Source organism: Nanorana parkeri, unplaced genomic scaffold (genome assembly GCF_000935625.1).
Source record: "Nanorana parkeri isolate BGI_ZX_2015 unplaced genomic scaffold, ASM93562v1 scaffold23, whole genome shotgun sequence".
In the NCBI taxonomy this organism is placed as follows: domain Eukaryota; kingdom Metazoa; phylum Chordata; class Amphibia; order Anura; family Dicroglossidae; genus Nanorana; species Nanorana parkeri.
The window spans coordinates 442,102-453,266 of NW_017306291.1; the positions used below are offsets into that span (position 1 = coordinate 442,102).

Here is an 11,165-nt window from a genome sequence, read left to right on the forward strand (position 1 = left end):
GAAGGACTTATTACACACAGATATTTTCCTGCTGGGATAAAAATGTCTGTGCAAGGAGAGACTCATTTGCCTTGCCAATGGAGAAAAGAGAGTGACGCGTAAACCACGCGTGTTCCTCTATGAAGAGTCAGATGAGCGGCACAGCCGTCTGCAGCTGGTCTCGGTGGGTTGGGGAAATGGACAGCTGTGTAACCGCCTCTCTTCCTCCATGAGACATACTCATCCCTGAACCTGCTACGTCCTTCTCTGCGACTCTTGGGCTTCCCTTACATTTCAAACCATCTTTACTACTTCAGCCTTTTATTTTTTACAGCAGGTCATATAGGGAAAATGTTCCTAAATTTGTCACAAACGTGGGCGACTTAGGCTAGGGATATGATGAAATAACATAGAAGCAGGGGTTACCTTTAATGCAAAATATCAAATATAGGCAACAAGTTCTTTGTAAATCTCATCTGTTCCTGGAAATGCCACACTTGTCCCGAATCCCAAGACTTTCCATTGGTCAATGAAGCCACCTATTTAGATTAAAGGACCAGGAGAAAGGTTTTGGGGGGAGTGGGGTATGATGAGTCAAGCTCAGCTTTTACAGGATAAGTCAATTTTCAAATATAATTTAGTTGCCTTTATCTTTGGATCTACAGATCATTGTGACAATCTCAATACAAATTAGGAAACTAAACATGAGATTGTAGTCCATCAATAGAGTGAGCTTGGAGCGGTGGCTACTTTACAACACACACAAGGACCATGGGGAACAAAAGTAGCCCCCCCTCCAGAAGGAAGGACAGTGTCAGCACCAATTCAGAGATGATTGGAGGATCTACAGCCGAGTGATACTGTAGGAAGGGTTGTGTGGGAAGGGTTTCCTTGTTGTCAATGGTGACGTTGGGGTGCTTTCCCTTCACTTCCTGCCCCGGTGTCACTGAAAAAAGAAGTGAGGGCAAAATCTAAAAGGGACTAGCAGCAACCAAAAACACTTTTCGAGGGAGATCTCCCCTCAATTCCAGACCTAGTGACAGTTGGAGCCACAGAGAGCAGTAAAAATCCCTTTACCCCACTCCTTGCAAAACTAAAAAGAACATTTAAAATACAGTAAAACTTTAAAGTTGAACTCCGGCCTTCCCTTCAGTCTTGCACAGTTGTACCGGCTCCTCTCATGTACTGAAATGGCTTCCTCTGATTTCACTGCACACTGTGAGCATCTCTCAATGTGGATTAGAAGCCACAGCAAGTCAGATAGAGCCCTCCTCATTTCCTGGTTGGAGGACGTCTAGCCTCATCTGGCCCTTTCCTCCCCAGCCTGAATGTCCCTTCCCCTTTCATTCACTGGATTCAGTTCTTTCTATCATGGAGGCTCGGCATCACATGTGGGCATTAACCAGGGTGGTAGGCATGCACATACAGTCTGCCCAGGAAAGCCAACTGCACTAGATGAACACCTGCCCATGTAGGTGCTCTGATATTTACATAATTCCCCCCAAGAGCCAACCCACTGCTTGCATCGGGAATAAGAGCTTTTGAGAGTTGTACTGAAGCTATATACAGCACCGTGCTGGCCCTTACCCCAAGCCATGATCTGCCTGAATTGCCTAGAGAAGCACAAAGACTGAGCAATGACATTACTGGGTCTATAATAAGGTATGGAATCAAAAGGGAAAGGCTCTATTTAAAAATGTCATTAGCATGTTGATGAGGAGGAAGGCAGGAACCACGGAAGGCAAAATATATGCAGATTGAACCGAGTGATGAATATACATAACTAGCAAAACATTTCACAAGCCAGAAAAGCTTTATTATACAAGCTGCAGACTTGGTGACAGCGTACCTGCATTATGCCGTGCAACACATCCCAAAGCCCAGGCCGCGGCTTCTTTTACACCAGGGTCAAAGTCTTCTAAGCAAATCACCAGCGTGTCCACGGCTCCACAATCCACGACTGACTGAGCTAACTGAGGAGAATGCTTGGCAACTGCCCGGAGCACAAATGCTGCAGCTTTCTTATAGAAGCGCTGTGGGAAGAGGAACGGGACAAAATGATTACACACAACACTCCACAGACCTTACACACTGCAGATTAATTCTCATGTCATGCATATTAAGTTCAAGTTGATATCCCACAATCTCCCTGATCAATAGATTAGAATGACCCTCTACTTCACTAAAGAAGTCACCCAAACTTCTTCATAGTTAAAAGAGAACTATGGGGTCAGTGTTTTTCCCCATAGTTCTCTTAAAGGTCACAGGAGGACATATACTGGCGTCCTCCCGTGACCCAACGTTCAGTATATCGCGAACTACTGCTTGGTGTGACTGGGGTGCCATTAGAAAATAATGGCACCAAGAGCGCAATTGTCGGTGATGGGCGACTGCGTGACAGCGCGGCAATTAGCGCAGTATCGTGCACGATTGCTGCGCAGTCACAGATCGCCCGGGTGTGCACCGGCCCTTAGACCCCATTCACACTGAGCATTTTGTAGCGCGTTTTCCGCTCAAAAATTGCGCAAATATAAAGCTTAATGTAACTCTTCCAATGCATTTCAATCTAGATGTTCACATCTTGAAGCTCAATGTCGCCTGTAGTTTGTAGCTGAAGCTTGTCGCTCGAACATGTATTGTATCTTTTGGCAGATTTCACACTTCTTGGCCCCAATAAACTTCAATGGTGTAGCTCAATATCGCTCATTACCAGCGTTTTTGTGCGACATTGTTAAAGCGCTGCGCAAACTGTTGGCGCTATATAAATCCTGTATAATAATAATAATTGTTGCGCGATGTCGCTCTGCACAAGTGTCACTTTTGCCCACAAATTACACTGTCCCCAGAAGCAGGAAACAGGAAGAGGAATTATGTCACATCAAAGACCTCTTTTGATTGGATGCAGCCCAATGTAGCAGCTACAAAGTCCCTGTGGTAAAATGCCAAAAGAAGCGCTACGTAGAGCGTCAAAATGTGCACTGTAGCTCAAAGAAGCTCAATGTCGCTCAGCTCAAATCAGCGCTTATTTTGTTGCAGTTCAGTGTGAATGGGGTCTACATGGTATGGTCCCGGCTACGGTTTCTGGATTAGAAAATGGGCAGAACGACATTTTTGGTAGGGAAGACAGTTTACACATATGTACTACAACTGAGCATTAAAGGAGAACTATGAGGTGGGTGCTTTTCACTCACCTCTAGCCGACCTGTGACAATGAGACTGTCACAGGTCGGCTCAGTAGATCGAGAAGTGAGCGAACACATACCGGTGTTCACTGACCTCTCGATCCTGTCACGGCTCTCTGCCGTGACAGGGGAGGGGCTGGATTCCCCCCTCCCCGCTCCGATCCGCCAGCGCTGACTGGCGGAACGGACGGGGGAGGGGCGGGTACAGCTGGCTCTGACTCTAGATAGGCAGAGCCAGCTGTCAGTCACGCAGCTGGGCGGATCCAGTCATCTACGTTCGGATCCGCTCCGGCTGCGGCGTCTCAGTATACCGCGAGCTGTAGCTCGCGGTATACTGAGCTTAGGGTAACGGGAGGACGCTAGTTTGTGTCCTCCCGTTACCCTAAGGAGAACTATGGGGAAAAACACTGACCCCATAGTTCTCCTTTAAGCTGTTTATATAGACTGTTCCTTGAAGCCAATTGAGGTTTACACCTTAAATATCTAGTGCTGGCACACCCTTGTAATGCAGCTCTTGTCCTTTTGATCAGTCACACAATTACAAACAAATATCCAGCATCAAAGTACACACGCTGTCCTTGCTGAGAACACTATTTATCTAGTGATCTTTTTAGTCCTTCCAGAACATTTTGTGATTTTTTTTCTCCTGCTGCTTTCTCTACTTCCACTAAATGATTATACAAGTTCATGTTTCATTTGAATTGCTTCTTTGTCTCAGCATCCAAAACACTGGGAGCAAGGAATAAAACAAGGCTGATCTTGTTACAATGCAGATATGTTAACTGTCTGAGTGCGCATATTCAATATTTGCAGCTTCCAATGTTAATTAGTGAGCCAGCATTCCTTATAGCATTGTCCCTCTGTGTAGTCTGATCCCTTCTGAGACACCACATGCAGCAGAAGAAGCAGCTTCCATCACCGGACGGACAGCTGTAAATAACTGACTTGAATCTTCCTTCATGGAAGTGGCAGCTTTAAAAAATAATCTTACTTTCTGATCTCTCTTTAAAGACCCCATTCACACCTACAATGTAGATGCATTTAGGGATTCCTGCATCAGGAACTTGCCATTTACTGCAGCAGGAATCCCTAATCTGCCATTTACAAGCTAATGATCGGGTGGCAGTCGCTGCATTTGAACGCCGGCGCACCGTATGTGCATCACATAGGATTCAATCAAGCACACGGACCTGGACACACCATAGTAATAGAGATAAAACTCTGCAGTTAGTTAGCATGACATTTTGGTCTTTCCAACAAAAAATGTTTCAAACAAAAGGGATTTCCTTTGTTATAGAGTTGCCACCAGAACAGGCGTCCCCTAGAAGATTGGAACCCTCACTTCCAGTGACAACTGTAAAATATTGGATTTTCCATCAATTCTGTTGTGGTGACAATGGTCACCAAGCCAATAGAAAGGGTGAAACTACCTAGTGGGAACATAGCAATAAAAACCTGACAGAGGTTTTATTCCTTCCCTAGTCTATCCAAAACTGATTTTTTTTTAAACAAAGCCAATTATAATGAGCTGGGTCTGAGAAGAGAGATTAGCAGGGATTCCCTACTTTCATATTTTAGTAAACATGACACATACCTCTTCATTATGAGGGACATGACACCAGGGCTGACATTACAAACCATGGGGCTCCGTAAAGCTAACCTGACAGGGCCTTCCTGATTAGCCCAACCGCATAACACAATGAAATGCCACTATATTTCAAAGCGTTATCAATCAAACATTTTATAAATATGACAAAAAGTAATACAGTTCAAAGAATTGTGACTGGCAGCCCCTGCTGGGCCCAGGCCCCCCTGCTGCCCAGATGGGGCACAGGCCCAGTATTGGAGTACTGCCTGTACCTCACTATCAGCGGCCCTGCATGACACGTACCCCCTTATTATGAGGGACAGTCAGTTCCCTAGTTGCTTCTCAGTTTTCCCTCTGTTTAGCTTGATAGGCTTCTGTGTAACCTCTATAAGGTCCTGTTCACACTGCTGTGGTGCGTTTTTCACGTGGTACGTGTGATTAACGTACACTATAGTGCAATGCACCTATCATGGCGTTACAGTGCATTAATCTGAATGGACCCTCAACACACCTTCCAGCCGCAATGCACTCCACTGCGTCGCCACACACGTACCGCAATACCGTGCATTGCAGTGTGGTGGAAAAAGGCAGCACATGCCCATAGGTCCAGCTGCCCATTGACTAACATTAGGCTTCCAATCAGACCCACCTGAAGAACTGGTGGGTGGACCTAAACGGACCACCCGTGTGAAAGAGGCCTTTAGGGCAGGTTCACACCATTTTCTTGACAAGATCTGCACCAGATCTGGAACTCAGTGCATTGCGTTTTTGCCGCGATTAGACCTCGATTTTGACGCTTTTGGAATTTTTTGTTGTTGTTGCTTAAAATGGTCTTACAGGTGCGTTCCAGTGGGTTTGTATGCGTTTTTGATGCATTCCAGACCAGACAAAATAGGACAAGTAGTATTTTTCTGGTCTGGTCTGGTCTGGTCTGGAACGGACTGCGCTGGCGTGAACAGAGGCCAGAAATAGCATAGGGATACATTAGGATGTATTTTGGGTCCGGAAACAATCTGGTCTGGAGATGATCCACACATGGTATGAATGGGTCCTAAAAGGTGTCCCTCGTTCTCATCTCAGATAGCTGTAAGGTATGAATGGAAAAGTATTGTCCGACTGTAACTGCTAAGTAGAAAAAAAAATCTTACAACAAGCTTTCCAAGCACAAAGGGCGTTCCCTCATCAGTCATATTAACAGATGAAAGGCGCATTATCTCATTATAAAACACATCTATATTCAACACATTACAGTGAATTCTAAAAAGGTAAGAAGACCGTTCCAGATGGACAGGCATGACTTCACTGGAGCCCAGGTAGGAAGGCTTCAGGCAATGTTCCCCCGGGGAATATATGTAAATATACTTCTTCAAAAGAAAAAAAGATTCTCAGAAAATGTAATTATTACATGGTAATCCTTGGGACGCATTTACACTGGCCACTTGTGTTTTGATGCAGAGATGTGTCTGCAAAATCTGGCAGGCTAGATGCATTGTCTGTGCTTCTAGATGCTTAACATGACGCGCATTTACACGCATGTGCCTTTACACGCATCTGTCCCTTGTCCATTGAATAGTTCATTGAAGTAGTCAATAAGATTTCAGCAAATAGACCCATCTTGTGTTTACATGCATTTTGGTGCGTTTAGAAGCTAAAATTGTTTCCTGGAGGCACCTGACTTCAGTTTTTTTCTAAACACAGCTAAACTGACTGCATCTAAATACATCTACATACAAGGTGTAAATGGATTCATTGGAGATCATTAGATGCATTTATATGTGTTTAGAAAACCATTAAAAGAGAACTATGGGGTAAGTGTTTTTCCCCATAGTTCTCCTAAGGGTCACGGGAGGACACAAACTAGCGTCCTCCCGTGACCCAAAGCTCAGTATACCGCGAGCTCCAGCTCTCGAGCTCCAGCCTATCTAGAGGCAGAGCCAGCTGTACCTGCCCCCTCCCACATTCGTTCATCCAGTCAGTGCCAGAGGATCGGAGCGGGGAGGGGGGGGGAGTCCCTGCAGGGAGCTGTGAGTGACAGTCACGGCTCTCTGCAGGGACATGATCGAGAAGTGAGCGAGCGACGGTATTTGTTCGCTCACTTCCTGATCTATTGAGCCGACGTGGGACAGTTTCATTGTCACAGATCGGCTTGAACTATGAGGATGAGTGAAAATCAGTCACCTCATAGTTCTCCTTTAAATCACATATAAAAGCACCCAGTGGGCCGTCTCCCGCTGACCTATGGGCTCGTGGAAACCCTGGCAGGGGTTGGGACCTTCCCAGTACTCCTTTGTTTGTTCTCCTGCACCTACTTTGATCTTCTTGCTCTTCTCTCCTTCCTTGTACTTCTCTATGTTACCCCAGCTTGGGACATTATGTATGCAGTTTCTCTTTTCCTCATTTATTTTACTCCCGAGTCACTGGAGCAGTGGGGTTTACACACTAGGGCGGGTGAAGCGAATGGACCCATACCCTCGTTGCGTACTACTCTGTAAGACTTGAATGCCTACATTGTTCCGTATCAGGCCCTTGCTCCAACATCCGATTATCACTATCTGTAATGATACCTTGCTATGCCGGGTTCCCTATAGGGCGCCCTTCTCTTGTTCTTATGTATTGTTTCCTTTGTGGCTGAAGCCTTTATGTGTATGCTTTGTCTTTGATTTGTATATGAAATTATTTTCATAAATACAGATTGCACTAAAAAGCACCTAGTGTGGATGGGGCCTAAAACTCAAAAACAATAAAAGGACCAAAAAAAGGAAACCAGAAGTTTCTACAAATCTGTTATTTCTGGGTCACTTCCCAACAAAATCTGGGCTGGTGTCATCATTAATTCCAAATATATTATAATGTGCACACAAAAATATTATATAAAAATTAATAAATAAAAATTAAATATAAGAAAATTAAAAAGTTTATAAAAAATAAATAAAATAGTTTTAAAAATGTGAAAGTTAGAATAAAAAACATTTTCTGTTTCGATCCCACATTTTTCTTCATTTCCGTTTTGACATTTTCATTTCGGTGCACCTCTACTAAGAACTAGTAATCTGCAGTATATCACATTTTTTGTTTTGGGGTTTAGATATGCTTTAATTGCTACCCTAATACAGTACAACACTCTCTTTGCTTGGGACCCCTCTCGCATTCAGGCTGCAAAACCCCTTTTTAAAAATGGACGTTCCCTTTAACTATTATATTTGCTAAACAGTTGATGAGGGATTTTTAACTAAATGAGCTGGAAGATTACATCCAAAAGGTTCTTCCTCACCTGTTACATACCAAATGCAGGATATCTGCAATGATAATTAGTCGAGGATTGAAGATTAATTTCCCAAAAGGCTTACAGATATGATGTGGCTGGGGTAAGGCTATACACACCAGCAGAATATTAAACTCTCTTCAGCAAAGCAGGCAGAATGGAGTTTTGTTTTTGCAGATACTGAATGGAATGCGCTTATTAAAAAAAAAAAAAAGTCATAGATTTATGAAGCACTGGCAGCTTAAAACAATTCATGTTCCAATGCCAGAGATACTGATTCATGTACAGCTAATAAAGCAGCCCGTGTAATGTATGCAGGATTCAGTATCTACGCTGCACTTAGCACAATTTCCTTCTGCAGTGATTCTGCCATCTGGGTGAAAGCACCTCGGGTCATTATCATTTTCAAGTGCGCTAAGTTCATTTTTTGGATCGCAGAGATGATTTTTCCGCTCCGTACACATAATGCTGCTTTGAGAAAAGGCCAAGGATCACGCCAGAAGATTTTCTTCTCTTATTGGACTCGTCACAAAGCAAATACGAACAAATGCACTGAAAATTCTTCACTGACTGACTACAGACGAGCAAGGCTTTTCGGGCCTAGCGGTTTGGTAACAGAAACCTGCCCCCAAATGAAGCAGACGCGGCTGCAAAAGATTTTTGTGGGATATCATTTTTTTCAGATTATTATTTTTTTTTCAAAATCAAAACAATAGAACAAATTAAAAAAAGAAGAGAAAGGGATGTCATACAATAAAGATTTATGAAAGCTGAACTTTGATAATCATACAGCTAAATGCACACATGGAATACATGCGTGGGAGCTGTTCCACCTATGAAAAGGATTTTAATTAGGGTTGCACAGATACCAAGTACAGTACTCGGTACAAGTACGAGTACAGGTACCGATACTTTTGAGCTCCAAGACTAGACTAGAGAAAAATTCAAAAATTAGGAGGCAGCTGTCATTTGTAAGGAGCACACGGAGCTCCTGGGATTTCTACATCTCTGTTTTAATGTACGATTTTCTTTTTATAAATATAAATAAAGGGATGCACAGATACCAGTTTTGCGAGTACGAGTACTGGTACTTGCCGAGTACTTACAAGTACGAGTACTGATACATTTTAGTTTTTTAGTCATGTGACAGTTTTTCTAAAACAATACAGACTAATGATTTCAGGACAGGGGGGGAGTGCCAGAGCCAGGTCCCAGCTGCAACCGCTGCAACCCTGGTAGTTCTCATGAAAATGCCAAGTATCTGCACTGATACTCGAAAAGTATCTGTGCAACCCTAATTTTAATTTCTGTATATCCAGTCCTGAGGTTTGCACAGCTCTGCCACGCAGCACAGCCCTGCTTAGCAGGAGAGGGGACCTGATCTTTCTCTGCTGCTGCTTCACTTTCACTTACTGTACAGGTCCCCTTCCCGTCCCCAGCCTGTGACTGTACAGTGTCTTTTATATCTATCGGGAGTTCAGCTTTAAGCTATGAAAAGAGAAGTATTGGGAGAGTAGAAAAACCATAATAGAAGTCACCAGCACTCCATGTGCAAGAAGTAAAGCACTTTTTATTAAATCGTCACATGCGTCATACAGCCAACGTTTCGGGGCCACGCAGGGTCCCTTCTTCTGGACGACATAGTGACAACTTCAGCTTAAATAGTGAACCTCACAGAATACAGATGGTGTATTCTGTGTGGTTCACTATTTAAGCTGAAGTTGTCACTATGTCGCCCAGAAGAAGGGACCCTGCGTGGCCCCGAAACGTTGACTGTTTGACGCATGCGACAATTTAATAAAAAGTGCTTTACTTCTTGCACATATCTATCACAATCAAGCGGAAGGAGGGTAAAAAGCACACGAACCGTTGCTTGCTCAGCTCACAATCTTCTCCCTGCGGAGAGCAATGACGGTCAGTCACCACCCCCTGAGAGGATTCCGCCCACCCCTCTATGTTCCTCCAACACTCACTTCAAAAAGCACACAGAAATGGTTTCAGACAAAAGCGCTGGAGAGTATTGGACTGGCCAGAAATGAGTCCAGATCCAAATCCCATAGAGCACCTGTGGAGAGATCTCAAAACAGCAGTTGGGAAAAGGAGCCCTTCCAATCTGAGAGATCTGGAGCCCTTGGTGAAAGAAGAGTGCTCCAAAATTCCTGTAGAGAGGTGTAAAGGTGCCCATATGTCCGATGATCGAGCCGTCGTGCGATTTTCGTACGGCGGCCCCATCCTGCCTCGAGGTCCAATTAGCTGTAGTTAAAAAAAACACCTGGACGATTTTCGTTACTCGACCGCACGTATTTTCGTTTGCGCATGAGCAGTGTTAATCGTACTAATTTTGACGTACGAAAACGCCACCAACCTTGTGAAAATCGTACGATTCGACAGACTTTTTCTAACCTGCTGGAAAGTTAAAAGTCGTAGGATTGTGCAGTATTTGCGGTTGTACACTGACTATCAACCTAAAGGTCCCCACACACCTTACGATAATCGTACGATAATCGCGGGAAATCCCGCGATCGTACGATTATCGTAAGGTGTGTGGAAGCCATGCGACCTCTACTACTGTAAGGTCGCACGACTTTGAACTTACGGACATGTTCGAAAACTTTGTGGCATGTCCGTACGATAACAGCCGTACGGGCCGGTGTGCGCAAGCGCACACTGCCCGTTCGGCATTGCGGTCATTGGAAGCCTGCCCCTCAGGGGGCGTGGCTTGCGATCATCGCAAGTACGATCTGCCTATGCAAGATAGGCAGATTGTACGTTTTTTTAAAGTACCTTACAACCATCACAAGACAAAAGTCTTGCGATGGTTGTAAGGTGTGTGCCCAGCCTTACGAATATCGGACGAAAACGCTATCGCAAACAAAAATCGGCCGATAATCGTAAGGTGTATGGGCACCTTAAGAAAATCATTCATGATTACAGGAAGTGATTGATTTCAGTTATTTTTTCCAAGGGCTGTGCTCCATTTTTGGAGTTTTGCGTAGAATGTCAAATTTGGCTTTTTTTCTCCACTTTTTTCTGTCGTACCAATACAAACAAAAGAGATAAACATGATAAAGCCAAAACATTTATTAATTGAATTGCAACACATTTCTGTGCAAAGTGGTGCGTTACCTGACAGAAATGCAGGGGGGGCAAATTT

General features: G+C 44.1%; 1 protein-coding gene across 2 annotated transcripts in view; it reads right to left on the bottom strand.

The window, feature by feature from the left end:
* SPAG6 (sperm associated antigen 6) overlaps positions 1-11,165 on the bottom strand; it is a 138,906-nt gene that overhangs the window by 78,001 nt on the left and 49,740 nt on the right. The window contains exons 1-2 of one of the 2 annotated variants that reach the window (XM_018564103.1): positions 10,015-10,134; positions 1,829-1,972 (exon numbers count right to left, since the gene is read on the bottom strand). In XM_018564103.1, the coding sequence (XP_018419605.1) occupies positions 1,829-1,972; positions 10,015-10,069 (199 nt within the window). In that variant the 5' untranslated portion in view covers positions 10,070-10,134. Of the gene's footprint in view, positions 1-1,828; positions 2,013-10,014; positions 10,135-11,165 lie in introns of those variants that run through there. The other variant, XM_018564095.1, reaches the window with a different exon arrangement.